Source organism: Musca autumnalis, unplaced genomic scaffold (assembly GCF_047663935.1).
Source record: "Musca autumnalis isolate F117 unplaced genomic scaffold, ASM4766393v1 scaffold_4, whole genome shotgun sequence".
Lineage (NCBI taxonomy): Eukaryota > Metazoa > Arthropoda > Insecta > Diptera > Muscidae > Musca > Musca autumnalis.
In genome coordinates, this window is record NW_027411977.1 from 207576948 (window position 1) to 207602949 (window position 26002).

The 26002-nt window shown below is 36.4% G+C and overlaps 2 protein-coding genes across 10 annotated transcripts; one reads left to right on the forward strand and one right to left on the reverse strand.

Moving 5' to 3' along the window:
- The first annotated feature begins 1761 nt into the window (after positions 1-1761).
- Positions 1762-7812, forward strand: swa (swallow). The gene is made up of 3 exons (XM_073983025.1): positions 1762-2246; positions 2310-3287; positions 7133-7812. Exons 1-3 carry the CDS (start codon positions 1967-1969, stop codon positions 7666-7668), a joined length of 1794 nt encoding a protein of 597 aa, XP_073839126.1. The 5' UTR covers positions 1762-1966; the 3' UTR covers positions 7669-7812.
- A 544-nt stretch (positions 7813-8356) lies between these two features.
- Positions 8357-25459, reverse strand: Wbp2 (WW domain binding protein 2). Of its 9 annotated transcripts, none has more exons than XR_012412557.1 (8): positions 16194-16379; positions 15778-15952; positions 14840-15209; positions 13990-14706; positions 13349-13405; positions 12905-13198; positions 12701-12795; positions 8357-8887 (listed from the first exon to the last, which is right to left on the reverse strand). XR_012412557.1 is itself a non-coding variant. In XM_073983035.1 (7 exons), the coding sequence occupies exons 2-7, from the start codon at positions 24703-24705 to the stop codon at positions 8840-8842; spliced, it is 1431 nt and encodes a 476-aa protein (XP_073839136.1). In that variant the 5' UTR covers positions 24706-24800; positions 25309-25459; the 3' UTR covers positions 8357-8839. The 9 variants fall into 9 exon arrangements, 4 of the variants coding, with proteins under 4 accessions (XP_073839136.1, XP_073839135.1, XP_073839137.1 ...); XR_012412559.1 differs by having other exon boundaries at positions 14194-14706; positions 16194-16376; XR_012412560.1 differs by lacking the exon at positions 12905-13198 and having other exon boundaries at positions 14194-14706; positions 16194-16376.
- Positions 25460-26002: the final 543 nt, after the last annotated feature.

Below are 26002 nucleotides of genomic sequence, written 5' to 3' on the forward strand. Positions count from 1 at the left end.
GCAAAAACAAATCTGCAGCCAACTTTAGGTTGTATACGAAGAAAAACGAAACAAAACAGAATTTGCCAGTACAGAGGTGTGTGTACCCCCTCTTATTCCTCTCTACTCCCTCGCCTATAAACTCAATTTTCTTTCCCATCAACTTTCCCTGTATAAACACGGACCTATATAAGCTGTGTTTCTTTACTTGCCTGGGTTACCATTTATTGCCATTTTTAACCTACAAAGCGTTCCCTAACCCCAATAAATGGTAAAACTAAAAGCAATTTTTAAGAGATAGAGAGAGAGAAAACAAAAATGGCATTCTCTTCTACCACAGGCTACTAGACAAATTTCTCCGGGTAAAAATATGGTAGAACTGATTTTTTGACATTTGTTTGACGAATATTTGGCAATGATGAAAAATTAAAATAAAAGAAAAAAGCGAACGCTGACAAAACAAAATTAAAAACAGTGAAATAAAAGGAGAACATTGAATTTTAATGTTTCTTTTTGACATTGTTACCAGATCTACCATTTTTCCGTTCCTTTGCTTTTCTGGTAAAACTGGTCATGAGAGAGCAATTTTGACAGTTTTCTCTTTTACCACTTTTACCATTAAAAAAGTAAAGGAACAAAGCTATAATTTGCATGCTTTTTGAAGTAATATCCCGTTTGCACTTAACCGGATTTCCATGGCAAAAAGCTCTAGCGCAAACGCCGTTTAAGTCCCGGTCCACACTAGAGTGATTTCATTGAAAATATTGCATGAAATTATAGCTTTGTTCCTTTACTTTTTTAAAATATGTAACAAACAAAATAAATTTCACTGTTTTCTTATTTCGCTGGTTTAACATTTTTTATTTTTTATACTTATTTTATTTCTTTTGATTTTGCTATGACAATGCGCATTGTTTTCTTTTGACTTAATTGTCAAATAAATATCAAATCAGCAGTTTAACAAATTTTCCACTTTTTAGGAGGAGGAGAATGTAGTAAAAGACAAAGCCATTTTGGCATGTTCTCTCTTAAATTTTGCTTCAAGTTTTACTACTTTTTGGGGTTAAGGAACACTTTCCAACTTAAAAATGATAAAATTTTAAGTAACTTTAACGTAATAGGCCAATTAGATATGACCTCATTAGCCGGATTTAGCGCATTATCAAGATTTATTTGCTTAATCCGGCGATAACCTACCAACCAGATTTCATACACAAAAAGGAAAAGCTTGTGCGTTCTTAGATTGAGTTCCATAGTCCCGATCCACACTAGAGCGATTTCAATGAAATAATTTCATGAAATTGGATGTTCTTAGATCGAAAAAATTATTTTAGTATGGAACTCGATCTAAGACCGCCTAATTTCATGAAATTATTTCATTACAATCGGTCTAGTGTGGACCGGGACTAAGGGAACACTTTTTCGGGTAGAAAATGGTAAAACTGGAAAACTCAGGCACGCAAAGGAACATAGCTTATACTTCTAACATAAAATATTGCTGGGGTCTATCTCGAATTCTCAACTGAAAACCCTCAATCCCTTTATCAGAGGGTGGAAACTCAGCTGCGCTTGAATTTAACATTTTCCATATTTGTGCATACGCTAGACGACAGTCGCCTTCCGTTTTCATTGTGCTTGAGGTATTATAGTCAATTGAGGTTCACATGGTACCAGTTTTGTCACGCAACAAATTACACAAGAATACAACTATGCCGACAAAATCATAGAGTTGCCATTACACTCTATTCTTTTGTACTAAATATAACGGTATTTACGAAAATTAGAAAATGAGGAACGAGTATTTCTAACAAACATCTGAAACAGTTAAGATTAATAATTTTTTGTGTTATGTTACTACATTGCGAATGAAAGATAATATTGGTTGTATGTTGTCGTCGTTAAAAACGTATTTTCTATCAAGAAAATTCTTCAGTATTTTTAATGTAAATCGGTTACAAGCCACCAATTTTCGTAATAACAAACTGCAATGAGTATACAAGATGAAAGTTTTCCCTTCGATGATTTGGAGATGTCACGAAATTCCGGTCAGCATATGATATTTCCCCATCATAAGCCGCGTATTATTAAAATCAATAGCCAAGATATAGAAGATGAAGACGATGAAGATATGAATAGTAATGAACATCATTCCACAGTATCATCGCCTGGACAGCATCACCACCAGAATGATTCGACAGAATCTTCTAATGATGGTGGACCCAACGAGTCGGAAACTAGTGGCAAAACAAATGCTAGTGAACCACAGGGTAAGATACAGCAAATAAAAATTTAGGCATAATCAAGCTACTTCGCATTTTTTTAATTTTAAGGCACTGATAGTAAAAAGAATGAATTTGTACGCAATCCCCAAAGTAAATCCGTGTCCTATCAGGATATCCACTCAGAATATACAAAACGCCGCTATAAACATGTTGAAAGTAAAGTGGGGAAATATATTGCCAATATGAAAGCCCAAGATAAGAAACGGAATTCCGGTAAATTTCAAAGACATCGTTCTATGCCTGAGACCCTAAGTGTCCTAAGTAGTGGTCCAAAGTCTCTTGAAACCGAACAGGGCCCTCTACGTAATGTTCCACCAAAACGTGGTATACTACGACACAGTACCAATGATTTAGATCAAATACATGATGAACATGAATCGGCCATTAGTGATCAAGATATCGAAAATTTTGATAATATAACTGGAACAACATCCTCGTCGAGTCGTGAAATGGTTCAAGATGCTGGCATCTATTTGGATAGACAAACCTATGAACAGCTGTTAAGCGATCGTGATCGTGGTGAATATCTACAATCAATGATGGATGAAAAGAAAGCGGAAATATGGCGTTTAAAACAAAATTTGGAAAACATGCGTATTGAGTACACCATGTGTAAAGATAAACTGAGACAAATGAATCAAGCCCAGCGAATGTCTTTGGGCGCAGGTATTGGTGGTGGAATGGGACTTGGATCATATGGTTTAAATTCGGTAACTAATGTAAGCCGTACCTCTTTACAATGTTTGCTGGCACAACAGGAAACCCATGATAAGGCAACACAAACTGAAACTATGTTAACACCATCCCCGGTGCCGTCTTTGACAGTGCCCAATAGAGCTGAAATGTTTGATACTCCACTAACACCAGATTCTAATAACAACTCCTTTGATCATAATGCAGTGGGTGTAATGGCTCCAGCCCACTTGAAAGTTCCGAAAAACATTGCTACCATACAACCATTATCGTTGAATTTTAGCAATCTATTGGAACAGGATAACAGTCGTGAAAGTTGCAATAACACCATGGGTAAGTAATTTCCATATGTAATATGTATTTAATTAATGGTTTGGTCTTCTTCCGAAAGAAAGGGTTCCTCTATTGGAACTTTCCCAAAGAAAGGGTTCTTCTATTGACCCTTTCCTGAAGAAAGGGTACTTTTATTGACACTTTTCGAAAGAATGGGTGCTTCTACTGACTATTTCTGAAAGAAAGGGTTCTTTTATTGACCGTTTCCAAAAGAAAAGTTTATTCTATTGATAGTTTCCCAAAGAAAGGCTTATTTTATTGATAGTTTCCCAAAGAAAAGGGTTCTACTGATATTTCTGAAAGAAAGGGCTCTTCTACTGACCTTTCCGAAAGAAAGGGTTCCTCTATTGGCCCAAAGAAAGGGATCTTCTATTGACCCTTTCCTAAAGAAAGGGTACTTTTATTGACCCTTTTCGAAAGAAAGGGTGCTTCTATTGACTCTTTCTGAAAGAAAGGGTGCTTCTATTGACCCTTTCTGATCGAAAGGGGGCTTCTATTGACTCTGTCTGAAAGAAACGGTGCTTCTATTGACACTTTCTGAAAAAATGTGCTTCTATTGACTCTTTCTGAAAGAAAGGTTGCTTCTATTGAATCTTTTAGAAAGAAAAGGTGCTTCTATTGACTCATTCTGAAAAAGGGTGCTTCTATTGAACCTTTCTGAAAGAAAGTGCGCTTCTATTCACTCTTTCTGAAGAAAGGGTGCTTCTATTGACCCTTCCTGAAAGAAAGGGTACTTCTATCGACCCTTCCTGAAAGAAAGGGTACTTCTATTGACCCTTTCGGAAAAAGGGGTGCTTCTATTGACTCTTTCTGAAAAAAGGGTGCTTCTATAGACTCTTTCTGAATGAAAGGGTGCATCTATTGACTCTTTCTGAACGAAAGGGTGCATCTATTGACTCTTTCTGAACGAAAGGGTGCTTTTATTGACTCTTTCTGAAAGAAACAGTGCTCCTATTGAACCTTTCTAATAGAAATGGTTCTTTTATTGACCGTTTCCCAAAGAAAGGGTTCTTTTATTGACCGTTTCCCAAAGAAAGGGTTCTTCTACTGACCTTTCCGAAAGAAAGGGTTACTCTATTGACCCTTTCCCAAAGAAAGGGTTACTCTATTGACCCTTTCCCAAAGAAATGGTTCTTATATTGACCCTTTTCGAAAGAAAGGATTCTTCTATCGACCCCTTCTGAAGTAAAGGGTTCTTTTATCCACCCTTTCCAAAAGAAATGGTGCTTCTATAGACCCTTTAGGAAAGAAAGGGTGCTTCTATACATCCTTTACAAAAAAGGGTGCTTCTGTAGACCCTTTCCGAAAGAAAGGGTGCTTCTATAGACCCTTTCCGAAAGAAAGAATGCTTGTTAGACCCTTTCCGAAAGAAAGAGTGTTTCTATAGACCCTTTCCGAAAGAAAGGGTGCTTTATAGACCCTTTCCAAAAAAAGGGTGCTTCTACAGACCTTTTCCGAAAGAAAGGGTGCTTCTATAGACCTTTTCCGAAAGAATGAGTGTTTCTATAGACCCTTTCCGAAAGAAAGGGTGCTTTATAGACCCTTTCTGAAAGAAAGGGTGCTTTATAGACCCTTTCCGAAAGAAAGGGTGCTTTATAGACCCTTTCCGAAAGAAAGGGTGCTTCTATAGACCCTTTCCGAATGAAAGGGTGCTTCTATCGACCCTTTCCGAATGAAAGGGTGCTTCTATAGAACCTTTCCGAAAGAAAGGGTGCTTCTATAGACCCTTTCCGAAAGAAAGGCTGCTTCTATAGACCCTTTCCGAAAGAAAGGGTTCCTCTATTGGAACTTTCCCAAAGAAAGGGTTCTTCTATTGACCCTTTCCTGAAGAAAGGGTACTTTTATTGACACTTTTCGAAAGAATGGGTGCTTCTACTGACTATTTCTGAAAGAAAGGGTTCTTTTATTGACCGTTTCCAAAAGAAAAGTTTATTCTATTGATTATTTCCCAAAGAAAGGCTTATTTTATTGATAGTTTCCCAAAGAAAAGGGTTCTACTGATATTTCTGAAAGAAAGGGCTCTTCTACTGACCTTTCCGAAAGAAAGGGTTCCTCTATTGGCCCAAAGAAAGGGATCTTCTATTGACCCTTTCCTAAAGAAAGGGTACTTTTATTGACCCTTTTCGAAAGAAAGGGTGCTTCTATTGACTCTTTCTGAAAGAAAGGGTGCTTCTATTGACCCTTTCTGATCGAAAGGGGGCTTCTATTGACTCTGTCTGAAAGAAACGGTGCTTCTATTGACACTTTCTGAAAAAATGTGCTTCTATTGACTCTTTCTGAAAGAAAGGTTGCTTCTATTGAATCTTTTAGAAAGAAAAGGTGCTTCTATTGACTCATTCTGAAAAAGGGTGCTTCTATTGAACCTTTCTGAAAGAAAGTGCGCTTCTATTCACTCTTTCTGAAGAAAGGGTGCTTCTATTGACCCTTCCTGAAAGAAAGGGTACTTCTATCGACCCTTCCTGAAAGAAAGGGTACTTCTATTGACCCTTTCGGAAAAAGGGGTGCTTCTATTGACTCTTTCTGAAAAAAGGGTGCTTCTATAGACTCTTTCTGAATGAAAGGGTGCATCTATTGACTCTTTCTGAACGAAAGGGTGCATCTATTGACTCTTTCTGAACGAAAGGGTGCTTTTATTGACTCTTTCTGAAAGAAACAGTGCTCCTATTGAACCTTTCTAATAGAAATGGTTCTTTTATTGACCGTTTCCCAAAGAAAGGGTTCTTTTATTGACCGTTTCCCAAAGAAAGGGTTCTTCTACTGACCTTTCCGAAAGAAAGGGTTACTCTATTGACCCTTTCCCAAAGAAAGGGTTACTCTATTGACCCTTTCCCAAAGAAAGGGTTCTTATATTGACCCTTTTCGAAAGAAAGGATTCTTCTATCGACCCCTTCTGAAGTAAAGGGTTCTTTTATCCACCCTTTCCAAAAGAAATGGTGCTTCTATAGACCCTTTAGGAAAGAAAGGGTGCTTCTATACATCCTTTACAAAAAAGGGTGCTTCTGTAGACCCTTTCCGAAAGAAAGGGTGCTTCTATAGACCCTTTCCGAAAGAAAGAATGCTTGTTAGACCCTTTCCGAAAGAAAGAGTGTTTCTATAGACCCTTTCCGAAAGAAAGGGTGCTTTATAGACCCTTTCCAAAAAAAGGGTGCTTCTACAGACCTTTTCCGAAAGAAAGGGTGCTTCTATAGACCTTTTCCGAAAGAATGAGTGTTTCTATAGACCCTTTCCGAAAGAAAGGGTGCTTTATAGACCCTTTCTGAAAGAAAGGGTGCTTTATAGACCCTTTCCGAAAGAAAGGGTGCTTCTATAGACCCTTTCCGAATGAAAGGGTGCTTCTATCGACCCTTTCCGAAAGAAAGGCTGCTTCTATAGACCCTTTCCGAAAGAAAGGGTGCTTCTATAGACCCTTTCCGAAAGAAAGGGTGCTTCTATAGACCCTTTCCGAAAGAAAGGGTGCTTCTGTAAACAAACGAAAGGGGTGATTCTATTTACCCTTTCCCAAAGAATGGTTGCTTCTATTGACCCATTCTGAAAGGCCATGTGATCCTCTATAGGAAAACCACTTCTTCTATTGGAATGCCAATAGAAGCCCTTTTGACCGTTTTAAAAGCCCTATTGGCCTCCTTCAAGAAGCCCTAATGGCCTTCTTTAAGAACCCTCAATAGCTTTCTTTAAGAGCCCCTATTGGCCTTATTTTAAAATCCCTATTGTCCTTCTATAAGAAGTCCTCTTAGATTTGTATAAGAACCCCTATTGGCCTTCTTTGGAAGAAGACTAACTTTTAAGATACCTTTATTTATAAATTTTTCTCATGAATTTTCTTATTTCTCACTTTTTATTCTTAGGTTTCCTCCGTCAACGTTCCAATTCAATGGCAAATCGTCAAAAATCCACACCCTTGGCTATGGCATTCAATAACTCAAAACTTTTGGGTTCTGCAAATAAAAGTTTTATACCAAATTCTGAAACAACAGGCATTGATATTGAAGTTATCGAATCGCCGCGCAAACAAAGACAAAGTCGTCGTGAAGAATTCGTATATTTTGAAAATCGTTCACAGCGCGGCATTAACAGCAGCAATGGACGTAATTTGGCAGAAGCTGAAACTACATGTTCCCCCGGTGGACTAACAACAACAATGATTGTCAATACAAGTGCGGGAGGCGATAGTGTTGTGAGTGGTGGTGCCGCTGCACGAAAACAACACCATAATCGTCGTAGTTTGGGCAATCGGGTGATGCGTCTTTTTGGTGCCTGTACAAAATGTGATGACCCGAATCGTTCAATGGATACAACCATGGATCAGTCGCAGCATCAATCGTATTCACAAATCCCACTTTTGGAGAAGAGTCGTGCAAGTCGTCGTCCAAATTTACGTTGAAACTTGAGTCGCGTGGCAGGGCTCAGTAGGGAGATTTTTTCGTTTTTTGTGTGAAAGTTTTTTAAACTTTTCTTTAAGGAAAAGTTTAGTAAGCTTTATTTTTTGTTTGATATTTATTTTGATGCATCTAGTTGATTGATTCCATTTTTGTGGATTTTAGTCCACTTTATTGTTTGATTTTTTTTTATTAAATATTTGTTTGGTTTTTTCACTTTTGTGTATTTACGTTGCTTATTTATTTGGTTCGTATGTTCACATTTATTTATTTATATACCTAATTTGTTCTCATTAAGTATTCATTTTTTGATTTCTATATAAAAAAATATTTATTTTCAAATAATGCGATTTTTTCTTCTTGTAACTAAGGTTATGTTATTAACATAACCTAACCTTTTGAGGGGTTTGGGGGAATGAAATTGCTACGAAAAATTAATGACTTTCTACTTGAAAACAATACAGACTCTTCGTGTTTGCATGAACAGTTTTCAACAATTTATGTACGATTTTCAATTTAAATTTGAAAAAAATCAAAAATTTACTTACAATTTGTGGTTATATTAACTATTATTACCACTATAACGAATTTCTTTCCTTTACATAATTATTTACTTGTTTCCAAACCTCATCTCTTGCATTGTAAATTTGTTTGACTTCCTTTTTTATAAAAACCAAAACCATTTATTGCATCTTTTGTTTTGTTAAGCTTTTTTCCTTTATTATAATCGTTGCTATCTTCTTTCCCAAGTTTTCATTCCATTCATTTATATCTTTATAAATTAAAAAAAAAATAATACATTAACAAAGGACACATATTTCAACACAGTTCTAATATTTCTAAAGAACATACACACAGAATTTCATAAGATGCTGCATATTATTTATGTATTGTATATATTTTTGATTCACATACAAGTGTTTATATATTAATATAAAATATATAGTTTAATAGGGAATATATATATTTAATAGGGAAGAAGAAGAAACAAAAATAATAACAATATTCAGTGTATTAAATATAAATATTAACAATTTTCGGGTTGATTATAAAAATAATGATTTTTTACTTGAAAGCCCAGCAAGCAATGCTTCTTCCTATACTTCTTTGGGAGGAATGTCCATATTACATGCACATGTTATATGCATTTTTAGTGGTGGATGTAAAATATGATTTTTATTGGTATTTTTTACGATTAGAATTGTCGTAGGTTGGTGGCAAATCCTGTAATTGTAGGAGAAAAAATAAAAGTTAAATTATATACTTAGGCAAAAAAAAAGACATTGGAGTGTGATAAAATGTATCTTCGAAGCGTAACTATGACTCCAGGGAACTTCGAGTTGATCTGGCTAGAGCTTTGAAGGTGTGGTACTTCGTGATATCTGGTTAGAGCTCCGAATTGAGAGACGAAATGTTATAACCTTTTTCTCCAAATGTACATATTGAATACTATAAACAACAACAAAATTTCTACGACAATAGAAGCAAGAGACAATCTTCCCGGAAAAGTTCTTAACTTTTTATTCAGATATTTGATCACTGCCTCCAATTTTTACAGAAATGGAACCTGAAGATTGCAGTAACTAAATGTATGTATTAGCATTACCATACACCGCCAATATCTTCGCTCCCACTTCCAACTCAATCGCCATAACATACCAATCCCATCGTCATTAACGAACACAACAACAACCACACACCAACCATAAGATTGTATAGATCTGAAAATACTGGGGGTAGACTTCGATAATCTTCTCCACGATTTGCATCATACATATATAAATCAGAAAGTGAACGCCAGGAATAAAGTCCTCAAAACACTGCGTGACACGTGATAAGGAAACATTGGCACCGATATATAAAGTCATATTGCTGTTGTTGCAATAGTGTTTATTATTGTATGTTCGTTCTTCTGCTCAATCTGGCTCTGGGTCTATCTCCAGTTTCAGGAATGTGGCTGCTTCGATGGGATGTAACCTCAGATCCATTGGAGTTAGATGAGTAGGTTTGGCAGGGCAGTTGAAAAGGTGCAGTGTGTTGTGCGGGCACATGACGGGCAAATGTTTTGAACGGTGCGATCGATCTTTGCCCTATAAGTCCCGGTCCACACTAGCGTGAATTTCATTAAAAAATTTCATGAAATTAGGTGTTCTTAAATCGAACTCCCCACTACAGCAATTTTATGATTTTACTCTACTATGGACGTCGATCTAGAGACGCATAATTTCATATCAAAATTTCAGTGAAATTACTGTAGTGTGGCCCGGGACTAAGAATTAAGGCGACTGCAATATCCCGAGCGTAGTTGAGCCAAAACTACTCTGGTTTGTCGTGGCAGCTGACGCTCCTCAGTTGCGATAGATGGGGGATGTACTCCGAGGACTTTATTCACACTATATTTGCTCATGGCCTTAGCAACTGCGTCCGTGTGAATGCTATTTAAACCCGCTTGATATGCCTGTTGATCTAGAGGTTCTCTCCTTCAACGTTGTACCTCTAGATCGTGGATATTCTCCTCGATTTTCCTGAATGTTTCGGGCCTACCCACCAATCAGATTGTGATTGGGATAGCTTTTACGGTAACACTCAAACAAGAACTCCAAACGAAAGCATCTCTTTGTTTTGCTGTACTGGAAGAAACTTTGCCTCCTCATGACATAAGGTGACATCCTGTTGCTGTTCTCAGGGTGGCATTCTGACAAGCTTGAATATTATTCCATTGCGTATCACATAAAATCGCGGATCAAACTGGCGCCGCATAGCTCACCACGGACTGACCTATCGCGTTATATGTGGTCAACAAGGTTTCTTTATCTGCACCACAAGTGCTGCCGGCTAGGGACTTGAGGACCTTTTTCCTACTTTTCAGTTTGTCGCAGATAGCTGTGGAATGCGAGGACGATGTGAACGTGCTGTCGAAAGTTACGCCTAGAATTTTGGGGCAGTTTGTGGTCGGGATTCTTCTACCAGCGACCAAGATATTCAACTCTCTTCCCACCTGCGCTGTCCATGTGGTGAACAGAGTGGCCGTAGATTTAGTGGCAGATATCTGCATATTTCTCGCGTGGAAAATGTGGTCAGATCGGTTAAATAGGAGTTCAATCTTTCACAGGTGTCATCATGTAAGGTACCTGACGCCAGGATCGTGCAATCATCTGCAAAGAGGTAGAGGTTAAACAGTTCCGGAGATATCACCCTCCTTGTTGAACAGTTTCCCTGTTTCACCAAACCCCGTAGTTTGGACTTCTTGTTCCTGAATTCCACGTACGACTGGCGTCCATACATAAAATTGACTATCCAACGTTTCAGGCTCGACCGGAGGGTTGTATGCTCAGGTCCTCAAAAAGCGTGGAGTACATGACAGTATCAAAGGCTTTTGATTAGTCAAGCGCCACCATCACTGTTCTATCACACGGCTTATCCTGGTTGAGTCCTCGACAAATATGTGTGGAGATGTCGGGCAGTGCTGCTGTTGTGCTGTGCTGCTTACTGAATCCATGCTGATGATCGGCAGCTGGATAGCTATTTTGACACTGGGGGGTACTAAGGCCTCAAGGGCCTTTACTACGGCCAACAAAAGCGAAATCCTCCTGTACGATTCACTTTTGCTGGCATCCTTGCCAGGGTTCAGTAGCGGGACCACCCGCCCATTTTCCAGACATCGGAAACAATGAGTGTGGCTAGCGACAGGTTGAGAACTTTAATGGGATACTCCACTCTCGGCTCATCCAGCTGTTTCAGCATTATCATGGAGATTCCAACATTGCCCAACGCTTTGGATGATTTATTGTCCCTGATGGCATTCGCAACATCGTCCATTGTAAACTGTGGTGGTTCATCTTTGGCAGGAAGATATCTGATGTAGTACTCTTCTCTTCGCCCTGTCACTCCCCGAGTGCTCGACCAGCTGTCAATTCAAATACCTTGCGCCCCTCTTAGGTCAGTCAACGTAACGTCGCCAAACGTGACTGAGGTCATATCTTCTTCCTTCTTTCCAGGGTTCGAGAGTGACTTAACCGTTGTCCACAATGTTGGAACTCTTCATATTATTTAACCACTTGTTCCGCTTTTGCTCGCCAACCAACCTGTTAACTTCCAGTGTCAGCTCCCTGAATCTGGTGTCACTGGGCTTGGTTCGACGAAGCTCATCACGCTCATTTGCTCAACCCGTCGCTTCTGCTGGGAAGTTTGGTCTCAATTCGCGTTTGGTCTCACTTCGTTCTCGGAACGTCCTTTCCCCTACCCGAACATCAGAAGGATTGGGCGGATCTCTGAAGCGGTGATTAGTGAATTCTCTGAAAATCGGCCAATCGGCTTTCCGATGATTGACGAAAGTGCGGCGTTCAGAGGTGATGAAATCGGGCGGTCTGCTAATGGAGACAATTATGGGGGGTGATGATCTGCTCCAAGAAAAATTACGTGTTGCCAGGTGACTTAATTTGTGATACGATGGTTATGTCTGACGAACTGTGACCCTCTCCTCTGAAAAACAACATGTGGTGATAAGTGCTACGTTTGTTGTTGTTGGGGAGACTGTGTTGGTGTCTCGTATTCCGTCTACCACAAAGTTGAGGACACGCTGGTAGATGTCGCATTAGTCATGGAGGCGGCTAAGACCATAGTAGCCTCGGAAGTGCACCCATTCTTAACGATGTTGACATGTGGTGGTTGCGGATTTGGCAAACGGAACAAATTCATTATCAATGGTTCTTCTGTATTTCGGCACCGACCAAAAGACCTCGGAGCAGACATTCCGCATAATTGTTGAGGTGACGCCCCTAACCGCTGATTCCTCGGAGTCAATTGAGACCTAAACATTAACGCTAGAAACTTTTTGTGTCACCTACGAATGTTATATATATTTTTAATACTAGGGATCTACTTAGTAAATCTTGTGTCCATCACTAGCGTTTTTTTTCTTTTACAGTCATAGGCTGATGCTTTTTAGCTGATTCTTTTTTACTTGTTCTTTTCTGCTCTGTTTGAATCGAAGATACATTTTACCTAACTGAATTATTAGTAATGGCTACTACTTACATCATATGCTGGTGGAGCTTCTCCACGTGAGCCCCTTGGTCGTTGATTTTCGGTTGTATTATAAGCACTGGCTAAGGCTTCAGCTTCCTTTGAATCTGTTTAAAAGAAGAATGAAAATAACAGTTAATTTACAACGATTTAAATAAAATAACAAAAGGGAAACATGGAAGTTTCTTAGCTTAGGACATAACAAATAGAGCTTACATTCGAGGATGAGATTCAAAAAGAGTTACTAATTTTGCATGCGTTTGCTTAAAGTTGATCCTAGGTACATATTCCATATTATTACTTTAGAGATTTTGTTAGAACGAAAAAAAATATTATGGGTTTCACTACACGCACACACACACTTGGAGAAAGAATTTCGTTTTCTTTTTTTATTTTGTATTTATAAAGCAAGTGGAAGTATAAGTGGTACAAACATAAAACCACCTGTTCTTGGTTGTGGAGGTGGTGGTGGAGAATAATAATAGTAGTATTGATAGTAACCAGTATTGCCTGGAAATTTGAACAAAAAATGCAAACAGAAATTAGATGCTAATAATGAAATAAATACGACGTAAAGAGAGCTCGGCTTTTGTTTTCTCATATGTTCAAATTTTTGTTCTTTTAAAGTTTTTGTTGTTTTTTATATCCCTACAAGATTACCTTTTAAGTTTGAAAATGTGTTGCTTGCTTGATGTAATGTTGAATTGACTTAATAACCTGTTGGGGAAAAACAAAAGAAAATAAAAAACATATTGAAAGAAATCCAAATGTTGGAAAGAAAGAATATAACAAATATTAGATTGTTATTGAATCGAGTTGTGTTAATTCGTTTTAGCACAGATGTAGCTGTGTTCGGAGTGTATAAGTGCTACTAGTGCAATTATTAAGAAGTAGTTTCGGTTAAGAGGCAGCTATTACTTCGTTGACATTTTTCATTAATAAAAGATCAAGAGCTTCACTTTTAGAACTATACAAGCCCAAAGACACTATGAAGGTAATTTCATCTTAAAATTTGGTATTAACATCCCAAGACTTTTTTGAAGATGACTTTTATTCTAAAGTGGGATGTTCAGACTATCCATGTTTTGATTTTGCAAAGCCGGTACGGCTCTACACAAAGCAAGTCCTTAGAAACATTTGAAGCCATAAATCCCCTTTCTAAAATTGTGTCGTGATAATTTCTGATGAAGGTTAAAAAAGCATATGATGATTTGTGTTTTTATGGATGTTAGTTGGACAACAATGACAAACACATAACAAAAAACTTAAGAATTTGCAAAACAATTCAAAACAAAACTTACGATAATTTGGTGCAGTGAAACCCATTCCCCCCGCTGGTGGTCCACCAGCAGCTGGAGGATAAGGAGGATATCCACCACCACCACCATAAGGTTGTGGTGGATATGGGGGATAACCGCTAGTTGGTGGTGGTGCATAATTGGGATAAGGTGGATATGGAGGAGGAGCAGCTCCACCTCCATTAGAAGGACCTGATGGATACCCACCTCCATAACCGCCAGCATGTGATGGTGGTGCTGATGACTGTTGATTTTGATTCTGTTGACGCTGGGCCGGTTCATCATCATCTGGTGGCAATGAGAAACCATTCCATGAAGGTGGCTCTTCACGTTGTTGAGAGGAATTATTTGAGACATTATTTTGCTGCTGCTGTTGTTGCTGTTGTGGTGGCTGATTGGCTGGAGCAGAAAAACCACCCCAACCCTGGTTGTTGCTTTGTGGTGGTGGAGGATTATAAGGTTGTGGTTGTGTGGGATTATAGGGATGTGATGGTGGCACCGAGGGATATAAGTTTTGTTGGGATGGATCACCGTAAGGAGGAGCGCTGCCTCCATAACCAGGAGCACCACCATAGCCTGGAGCCCCAAAACCTGGGGCTCCACCATAACCAGGAGCGCCGCCATAGCCTGGAGCTCCATAACCAGGAGCGCCGCCATAACCTGGAGCTCCACCATAACCCGGAGCCCCACCATATGGGGGTGCCGAACCATAAGCTGGAGCTATACATTATCAAAATAAAAATTAAAAATTTTCCAAATTTAGAAAAACACCAAAGAAAAGCCAATTACAAAACAAAAGCCGAGTTTAGGTATTATTTAAAAGAACTAAGACATCAAGAACATCTATACTTACGTCCTCCAATACCAGGATATGGTGGTGGACTATCACTTTGATACACCGTATTAGGAGCTGGGCCACTAAAGGCCTCATGCTGTGGCAACCAACCATAATATCCCGGTGGTGGTTGATAGGCTGGTGGTGGAGCTTCATGCCAATTACCCGAGGGTGTATATGGTGGTGGATCATCACCCTGTAGACCACCACGATGATAGTTGCTTTGAGCTGTTTTAGCTGCACGCAATAAAGCCATGCCATATTCTATGGCACCGCCAGATTTGAAGTAAAGTTTAAATTTCACTTCGCCCACAAAATTACCATTCGGTTGGGCCCGAACCTTGCCCTTGATGTAATTGGCACCAAATACCGGTTGTTCCAATTCAACCTGAAAGGAAACAAAGTAAAATTGTTATTCCGTTTTTAGGTCAATTTATTTAATGTTCAGTCTAACTTCGCTATAACGTAGCACTTGGGACCTACGAATTAATACGGTATAGAGAAAATTCGTTATAGTATCGTATCACATGTATATATATTTAAATTCAGTTTATATCAATTCAGTATTGATTATATCTTGCGCATATGGTCCCGGCGCCAGTAATCTATATTTTATAAATTAATTTATAAATTCGTTATATATTATTTTGTGTGAGAATTTCTACTTGTGCCTTAAAAACAATTTCGTTATAGGGAAGTTCGTTATAGAGAAGTTCGACTGTATATATAGAACAAAATAAAAAAGTTATTCATAGAGGCATATGGCCTGTTCCCGTACTTTATAAAGTGGTAAAAGTCGTAAAAGTTGTAAAAGTCATAACGATTTTCATATAAATTTTGTGTACGGGAACGCAAAATGTGTAAAAGTGGTAAAAATTGTAAAAACTTTTTAGTTCTGGAACAGAGCTATAGTAACCCACTAATGTACATACAAACGTCACCATCACATTACTTACATCATTCATGGCAATAAAAGGAGCACTAAACGATTGCATTTCATCACCCGACTTCTTGCTGTTGAAAATCATACGATGCGAAGTCAAGTAAATTCGTCCAGACTTAGAGCCTTTAAAGATGGAGCCATCTTGACCAGAAAATTCCATGGTAACATTATCGCTGTGGAGTAATATACTACAAATAAAAGAAAGAACGAGATTAGCCCACAATATCATCTAGTATACACATTTAGAACGACATGTTTATGTTTCTATGGGAATTTACACATCATTTTATTTGATAAGACGTCATATATTTTCATTTAGAGCAATTAACAACGATCACAATTGCATTTTTCTATTGGTCTTGCTTGACCGCAAAACAAATCTAATCATGATGAAATTTGCCAATAATCCGTATAACTAAATCTACTTACTATTCTCCAGCATGAATTAGTACGCCATTATTGGCGTGGGCTGTATTAACAGACATTTTTGCAACAAATTTATTATTTTTTAGCAAAAGTTGTTTGTTTTGTACGACTGCAAACAGAAAATAAACTTTTTATCTTTCTCGAAATGTCAAAATGATTCATCATTGGGTAGGGTAGCCGTTGTGCAAAATAATTTGTTGTCATGGACAGGGCTGCCATATTATCTTTATTGAAAATCGTCAAAATGACGAATTTTACAACCTGTTTCTGTATGTCGAAACGAAAGTGTGTGCGAATGAAGCACATCCAAAATTTAGCTTTTGAAATATTATTACCTTTGCTTTTGCTTCAAAATAAAAACAAATTTGAAAACACACGAGTTTGGTAGTTTTTCATTCGCAAACATTTTCGCTTCGACATACAGAAACAGGCTGTTAAAAAAAATCGTCAAATCTATTTTATAAAATCGTCAAAAAATAAGTACATTTATAGTAAGTTTACATTTACGAAATCCATTCGATTTCAACTGTCAATTCCATAGCTCAAACGTCAAATGAAATCCAATGGATTTCGGATGAGTTTTCAGTTGACGTCTACGCAAAGGAATTGACAGTTGAAATCGAGTGGATTTCGTAAATGTAAACCAAGCATTAGATATGTTTAAATATTGGTTTGTTCCAGTACTGCACATTTCTACACATTTTCACTATTTTTTTCGATAACATAAAGGAAAAATCGGTTAAGGGCTGTTTACACCATCTATCAATGTCATATGAGCTGTCATTTCTTTCACCCATTCGACATTCTCTATGTTTGTCAAAATTGACGTCATCCATACAACTTTCAATTTGTGCGTTCATACCTACAAGTGTTATTTTCGTATGACATAACCTATAAATATAAAAACAGCTGTTTTTGTCATTGTTTACATTTATTGCTAAGTTAAAAATTTGCGCAAATTTTTAATTTTGGTTGAAGGAAAATGAATATCTAGCATGTTTGATGTGGTAGAATAGGTTTTTGGGGTTATAGAGGCATTCATGTTTTGCCACAAAGCAATAATTTCCAACACTGCTCCTTTCGACCAATCGATCTAAAAATAACATTATAAACACCCTTTATTTACTTTTCTAAATACTTAAATATACATAACTTTCCATTTTCTTTTTTAAAAGATTTTGTTTTTCATTTTTTTTTTTTTGAGAATGCCAGAAAACAGCTTATAAATTTATGTTTACATACGAGAATGCCGTATCAAATAGAGCGCTCCCTAAATGAAAAATTTACATATGAGTTCCCAAATCATTTTGATACATGAAAATTTTCATATGGGTCACACTATGTGTACAACATTCGCAGGTAGAAAATTTGACATCTCATACGACATTGATAGATGGTGTAAACAACCCTTTATCGGAGTAAAAATGTGTAGTACTGGAACAGACCATATATATATATATTTTTAAAGGAACATAAAAAAGGCATGGTATAAGTAAAGAGGTAGATTTAAATGAAAAAAATCTATAGAACCCTTGTTTTTCCTGAATTCATAAAACTTCAAAATTTGTAAACAAAAAGGCAACAAGTGGGTTTGTTTACAAAATACCAATTTTGAGAATTTTATAAAAAACGCGAAAAATGAATGAAGGGCCAAGTTTTCTCCACATAATCGAGTTGTGGATATGATAAAATGTTTGTTGCAATGATAAGCTGAAGGATTTGTTCCATACAAATGTTCTAAAAACAATTTTGAAAATCATTGAATTCGATTGTTTTTAAAATTGTTGGCATATTATTCAAACACTACACACACACATACACAGTTTATGTATATTGTTTTGAAGTTTTAGGAATACTCGAATGAAAAAATTTAAATTGTCATAAAGCTTTGGCTAACCTTTCTTATTAAACCATGAAAAAAGGTATTCAGTTTGTTAAACACGTTTGTTCTTTAAGTTAAACGCCTGTAATGTTAGGTTTACATTTACGAAATCCACTCGATTTCAACTGTCAATTCCATTGGTTAAACGACAAATGAAATCCAATGGATTTCAGATGAGTTTTCATTTGACGTATGCGCAAAGGAATTGACAGTTGAAATCGAGTGGATTTCGTAAATGTAAACGTAGTATTAGACTATAAACTTATCCCAGCAAAAAATTTTGGAAGTTGTGCAATTGGCGTTATGATTTGACAACATCTTTCGATGTAGTCCAACAGAGTTATAAAAAATGCACTCCGTTCGATACATTTTATAAGCAGTTGCTGTAGAGATCCCTACAGAAAAAAAAAACAGTTGGTTGATCCCTACACATTTCTTCAAAAGATAAACAAGAGTGGAATTGACAGTTGAAATCGAGTGGATTTCGTAAATGTAAACGTAGTATTAGACTATAAACTTATCCCAGCAAAAAATTTTGGAAGTTGTGCAATTGGCGTTATGATTTGACAACATCTTTCGATGTAGTCCAACAGAGTTATAAAAAATGCACTCCGTTCGATACATTTTATAAGCAGTTGCTGTAGAGATCCCTACAGAAAAAAAAAAAAGCAGTTGGTTGATCCCTACACATTTCTTCAAAAGATAAACAAGAGTGTATACATTTCGAAGAATTTGTAATAAAATAAAAGGTGTGTACGATAACTTCGCAAGTAAAAAGTACTTGCAAGCACTCAGCAAGTTCTCAGTAACCTCTCTCCACCAATTTTACTCTCTCGAAGCAAAAAATTTGCAGATTGTTATCGAACACCAATTTGCAAGAAGTCAGCTGATTTGATAAACAAGAAGTTGGTGGAAAAGATTAAATTTAACGGCTTATCTTTCCTTTACCGACTCACCTCAGAAAATTATGAAAAAATTGCTTTTGATGCGGAAATGTATACTTCCCGAGATATGGGCCTCAAAAGTTCCACAAAGTCCCTTGTATAAAATGTTGGCAAACCACAGCAGAAAATTAGGAAAAAATTACTACAGATACTGATTTTTATCCCGTTTCCAAACATGTATTGCTTTTGATGCGGAAATGTATACTTCCCGAGATATAGGACTCCAAAGTTCCACAAAGGCCCTTGTTGGCAAACCACCGCAGAAAATTATTAAAAAATTACCACAAATAGTGATGTTTCTACTGATTTCAACGATGTATTTGTTGAAGGGTATGTATACTCCCCGAGATATAGACCTCCAAAAATATCTAATTTAAACGAAAATTTTCTTCCCATTCCCGAGATTTGCACCTGTCTATAGGAGAAGTCATAAATCCCGGCCGAAGGCCGTCTATTTAGAGAAGAATAGGTTACCGCCTTTGTGGATCTATTCAGGCCCATATCTAGGGAAGTATACATTTCCGCAACAAAAGCAATACATGGTTGGAATCGGGATAGAAAGCACTATCTATGGTAATTTTTTCATAATTTTCTGAGGTGAGTCGGTAAAGGAAAGGAGTTCCAATTTAACAATTGAAGGTGTCTACCATTTTTTTTTTTATTTTCCTTTTAAAATTCTTCTTCGATCCATAAAATCTTGTACACACATAACAGCTATATTATTAGATTTTGTGTCAACATATGTGAAAATTATCTTCTCTCCTTCTCTGGCCTTTCCTACATCTTGTTCTGAGTGCGAGAATGCGGATTGGATTATGACAAAAGTTTATGAGATAGGGCAACACGGAAATCCAAGACACGAAATTTCAATGATGTTGTAGCTTGTGCCTTCAAATATAGTGGCTCTCCTTCCACGTTCTTATTTGATAGTGGTCGATTGACTTATGCAGGCAAACCCGTTGACTTGACTTGCGCCAATGATCCGGAACTGAGTTCCACCCGGCTATCGTGTCATAAGAAGCATGGCTTTCTTGCTGAAAGCATTTCTGCATCTTATGTGACGAGGCCCTTAGTGTTACTACAACTATAATTCCCTTTCCAATGCAAATATAAAACATACTGGGACGCAGTGCGATGTTTGGCATACATATTTATTGATATCGTTGGGAATACCTGGCCGTCTACATTGTGTTTCTCCTACTCCATGGATACACTGCTTTATGCTGAGATTTGATACCTTAAAAAAAATAGTCACCAGAAACTACAAAATAATTTATTTTACTTACATTACCGTTTTCCATAATTTATTTAATAATTTTTTCCCTTTTTTATATCTATTTATTTAATAGCCAAACGTTTATTTATGTTTTTGCCAAGAAGTCCGCCACAAAACATTCGAATTTAAATCAGCTGATCAAACTTGCAAATTCTTACAAGAAAAATTTTCCTTGCAAAAACTTGTAAACAAAAGTCTCCAAAACTCTCCAATATTCTCTCACGATCGTCTCCAAATTTTCTCTCTTTTACTTTGCAAGTTTGTTATCGAACAGCATTTTGTAAAAGTTTGTGCAAATTTGCACAAACTTTTGGGTTATCGTACAGACCTAAAGAAATAACAACTTAAGTTGCGAACATTTTTGGGGTAATTCACGAGTCGGAAATTTTTAATGGAGTGGAGTTGGAGTCCATATCGAAAGCTGAACTAGTGATGGGAAGGCAACATAAAACAACTTTAGGATGATGAAGGAAAATCAGATGCGCTTGGATTAATTGGAGAACGGAGGAAGTAAGCTCAAATGTGATTGAATGTAATGGAAACTTTTTTTAATTTGTGTTTATATAATAAAGTTCTTTGTGTTCTTGTTTTACACAAATAATAAATGCATTTTATTTATTTTGGGATATTTCGCAATGGCTTACATTTTAATTGCATCTTTGGATAGATTAAAAATGCAATCCGAAGAGTGCCTTTAAATTCAATCCAAAACACTACATCAAAAGCTGTGATTTGGATCGGAAATGGAGTGCATCCTAGCTGTGGAAGCAAAATGGAGTGCATCCTAGCTGCGCGCTCTCTTGTAAAATTCATAAAAGTCCATTTAGACTACGCTGGATTTAGCAATTATCTGGCTTTATTTGACATATGTTGTATGAAAATGACAACTTAAATCCACTGGATTTGCTAAATCCAGCATAGTCTAAATCAGGCATAAGTGAATTCATAGGAAAAGATGTACTCCAACGGCAAATGTACCGTACACTTGTAGTGAATAAACTGCATCCGCGGATGCAAACTTTTTGCTGGGATACTATGATTTAAACTGTCAATGCCATACAATATACGTCAAATAAAATCCAGTGGATTTAGAACTACGATATATTTGACGTATATACTATTGAATTGACATTTGAAATCGAGTGGATTTATAAGTCTAAACGTACTATTAATCAAGAAAGTTATTTATTTTATACATAAATATTTAAACCCAGCAAAAAGTTTGTATCCGTGGATGTACCCAGCAAAAAGTTTGCATCCGTGGATGCAGTTTAATGTGTACATGTGTACAGTACACTTGCCGTTGGAGTACATCTTTTCCTATGAATTCACTTATGAGTTTTACAGGAGAGCGCGCAGCTAGGATGCGCTCCATTTTGCTTCCACAGCACACAGCTGGGATGCAGTCCATTTTCGATGTAGTGTTTTGCATTGAATTTAAAGGCACTGATTGCATTTTTAGTCAGTCTAAAGATGCAATAAAAATGCGAGCCATTGCGAAATATCCCAGAAAATATAAAATGCATTTATTATTTGTGTAAAACAATAATACAAAGAACTTTATTATATAAACACAAATAAAAAAGTTTTCATTAAATTCAATCACATTTGAGTTTACTTTCTCCATTCTCCAATTAATCCAAGCGCATCTGATTTTGCCTCATCATCCTAAAGGTTTTTTATGTTGACTTCCCATCACTAGTTCAGCTTTCGACATTGACTCTAATGTCCATTTACATTAGCAACGTTTTCGTCATTTGGAGCTGTTTCGTCATTTATTTGCTAAAACAGGCAACATTTTGCGTCATTTACCATACAAAATTAAATGACGAGAGCTGCGTCATTTTTTCTAAACAACGCACGAAAACACCATACTATTATATGCAACCCTGCTTTTCGTCATAAACTACCAAAAAATGCAACTGTTTTATGATGTCATTGTTTGTTTGTGTGTGTTGTAGAAAAACAAAAATACTCAAACGATGACAAAAGTGTAAATAAATGTTTAAAGAACTTGCAAGAATGAATTTTTTGCAATTTTGAATTAAATGATTTCGTTTTACGAAATCCTAGAATCAAATGAAGTGTATTTACATCTGTTTTTTGCGTCATTTGCTTACGCACACAATCGCACGTACACACTTATACAATAACACAAACACACGCACACAATATAAGGTGTGTTCGTTTACTCAACAATTTGTACAAAATTGTAAAAGTCCAGTAACTTCTTGTAATCGGCTAAGGTCTTTTGCATTGTACTGTAGAGTAAACGAACAACATCCAGTAACAATTTGTACAAATTTTGAGTAAACGAACACACCTATATTTATTCAGAGAAATAGGAATTTCACGACACAAATGTGTATCGAATAACTTAAATAAACTCTAAAAACAAAAGAAAAAAACATAATTTTTGCAATTTTTTAAACATGTATTTTCACTTTTGTCATCGTTTGAGTATTTTTGTTTTTCTACAACACACACAAACAAACAAAGGCATCATAAAACAGTTGCATTTTTGGTAGTTTATGACAAAAAAAACTGGGCTGTTTTCGTGCGTTGTTTAGAATAAATGACGCAGCTGTCGTCATTTATTTTTGTATGGTAAATGACGCAAAATGTTGCCTGTTTTAGCAAATAAATGACGAAATAGCTCCAAATGACGAAAAAGTTGCTAATGTAAATTGGACATAAGGCAGTTAATGCAAATTAACGCTGCCGTCTGTCTAGGGTATTATAGAGGCGGTACAATATTTGTTAATATGTGTGGTATTTTGTTAAACTTGAAAAGAATAAAGCCCTAAAAAACATGTGTTTTTTGTTTTCAAAAGCAAAGGATTGAAAAAGCTCATCTTTTTTCAATGAATTACCAGCGACCCTAAACATTTTTGCAAGAATTCTACTTTCTGCGAGAAATTATGCATTTAGTGGAATGATGTGGAAACATTCAAGTTGAAAATGTAACGAATTTTCATTCATGTTTTCCAAAATATTCAATCAAATTCTAATAATTTATAGACATTTCCTTATTTTGTTTACATGTACGTTGACACTAACGTTTACGAACAAAAACAAATTTCTATGTGTGTAGCATACAACTGTTGCCAAAAAAGATCGATGTTACACAGGCAATACTCAAAGCACCAGCACGCACTTTCACTCCGGCCTTCGTATTCGTCGTTGGGGGGGGTTCAGTGTGCTCCAATTGCCAATTATCTCAATATGCCAAGAACAAATTCATCTCATTAGTATGCGTGCTATTTAAAGACATCATGAAAAGGGGAAACGGATAGAGAATCCGACAGGAAACGGACAAAGTAGAAAGAAGTAAAACGGAAACAGAGGTGAGTTTCCATAGTGAAAAATAAGAAAGAGTCAGCCATGATGGAAGTTTTCCAACATCAGAGAGCTGTTAGGAGAAAAAAAGGAAAAAGGAAATCAAAACAAGTGACTTGGACAACGAGCTGTTCTGTTGTCAACTACGCCCTCCCATCCATGGTCGAAACAATCCATTTTCATATGATTTCAGTTATGACCCCTATAGCGCCAAATACAAGCTTACCCTTATGGAATCAAACAGATGGGGTTTGAAATTTACTCACAACTCATATTGATATATTTTAACAGAGAAATTCAATTACATAAATATCCAGAAGTGGATCGCAAAACTTGTCTTATAGATATGGTCGCAACATGATCTAATAATTGTTTTAAGAACAATAAAAAGGAAGAAGATGAGGCAACCATCTCAAAAAAACTTAATATAGATAATATCTGCTTAATATATAAATAATATTTAAGAAATAGTAATAATATGAGAATAATAATTGGTCTGTTCCAGTACTGCAAGAATCTACTAATTTTTACTATTTGTTTCGATAACATAAAGGAAAAAATGTTATCGTAGCAAAAAATAGTAGCTTCTTGCAGGTTCTGGTACAGAGCAAATATTTTAAACCCAAGTGGGTATATAAAAAATTTATATTACAGAAAAGAAAGTAAATATAAAACTTAAAAGTGAAAGATAGAGTAAATTAAGTGAAATCTATCTCCATGCAACAGAGTTAATTGGAGAAAGATCCCAATTCGCGTACATTTAGTTTCCGTATGTGCAAAGTTCAAGGATCTCAAAAAAAAAAACATCTGATATTCGGGCATCAAAACATAGGCTTGACTTAGGGTGACTAACATTTCTTAAATAAATCTCTAAAAAAGGTAGATTAAACTATTTATAAGACTTAATCACAATGGTTACTGTGCAATAATTTGATTCACAAACTAATGCGAAAGGGAAACAAAATGTCACTCTGATGATGATGATAATCCGAATATCAGATCAAAAAAAAAAAAAAAAAAAAAAAGAAAAATAAATAAAGTCACTCACTTTGTTATAGTTGGTTCACTGTCCATCGATGAAAGCGCTTTCAATGAGAACGGAGAACGGCCACTTGCACTGTTGATATTAGAAATTTTGTGATGAGTTAATGCTGATCCATACGGCAATGCTAGATGAGACGAAACTGTGTTAAATCAGGAGAACTCCCAAAAAGAGTGGATGTTTTTAGGGTACAGATGAGAGATTGGTGTCAACATTAAATGCGGTAATTTGTTACGCAGCTAACAGAGGTATGTTGTTAGCACTATCTCAACACTTATTAATGTAACAACAGCCCTATGCCTGTAAGATCACCAATCAACATAATTCTTGTAAATCATACACTTAATGATCATCACTAAACTTAATTGTCAATTTTCTGTACCTGGACTGTTGATGGCGTTACTACGTTGATTAGCGATCTGTACACGAATCAACGGGACTTTTTTTGTCTCCTCTCCATCCACCCTTCCTGGATATTATATTAACTCTTTTGCACTTTGGTTGATCTCTTCTTTAAAATTTGTAACAATAATGAAAAAAATGGAAGGTAATAATCCACATGCGCACTATGATATAAATCTTGTGAAGTTAACCTCAATTTTAAGCAAACTTAATTATTGTATGTATCGACTTACAATTTTCTCACAATTTTGATAATTCTACAGCCGGTATTATAGGTTTCACTGCTTCCAAAGTATTTTTATTCGTTTATATGCACGTCTTCACCAAACTCTTCATTATAGTTTACATTCCACGTAAAAACCGGGGAAGTCCACATCAATAATTCATAATTTACCGGGAGGAATTCCCGAATTATAATTTTATAAGGACCAAATTCAAATAGGCACTGATTAGATTTTTGCAATCACAACTCCTCTACGATATGCGTTTCTTTCCATCAAGTATAAAACCCGTTTGCGTTCTACTTTGGCAAATCATACGTGTTCATACTGCGACGATCGACAAAAACTAATTTGATGCGGTCCAACAAACAGGAGGTGTGACAAAAATTGAGAGAGAGGCGAAAGCTATTGATGATGTGTGTTGCTTTTCACCCAAAAGCTTTGATCACCACAAACAAACCTAAGCCAGATAAATTAATGATTAGAAGATGAATTCAAAAGAAAAGAGTACCAATCATTACCATCAATGTTTCAGCATTAAACATCAAAAATAATTGGATAATGTACGAATGGTTATTCAAAGGCAGAATTGTTGTGTGTGCATCCAAAAATCTAAGAACATTTGCATGGTAGAACAAATACAAGGTAAAGTTAATACTACAACAAATACAACTCGAACAACAACCACAAAGGAATTTGTTTTTGT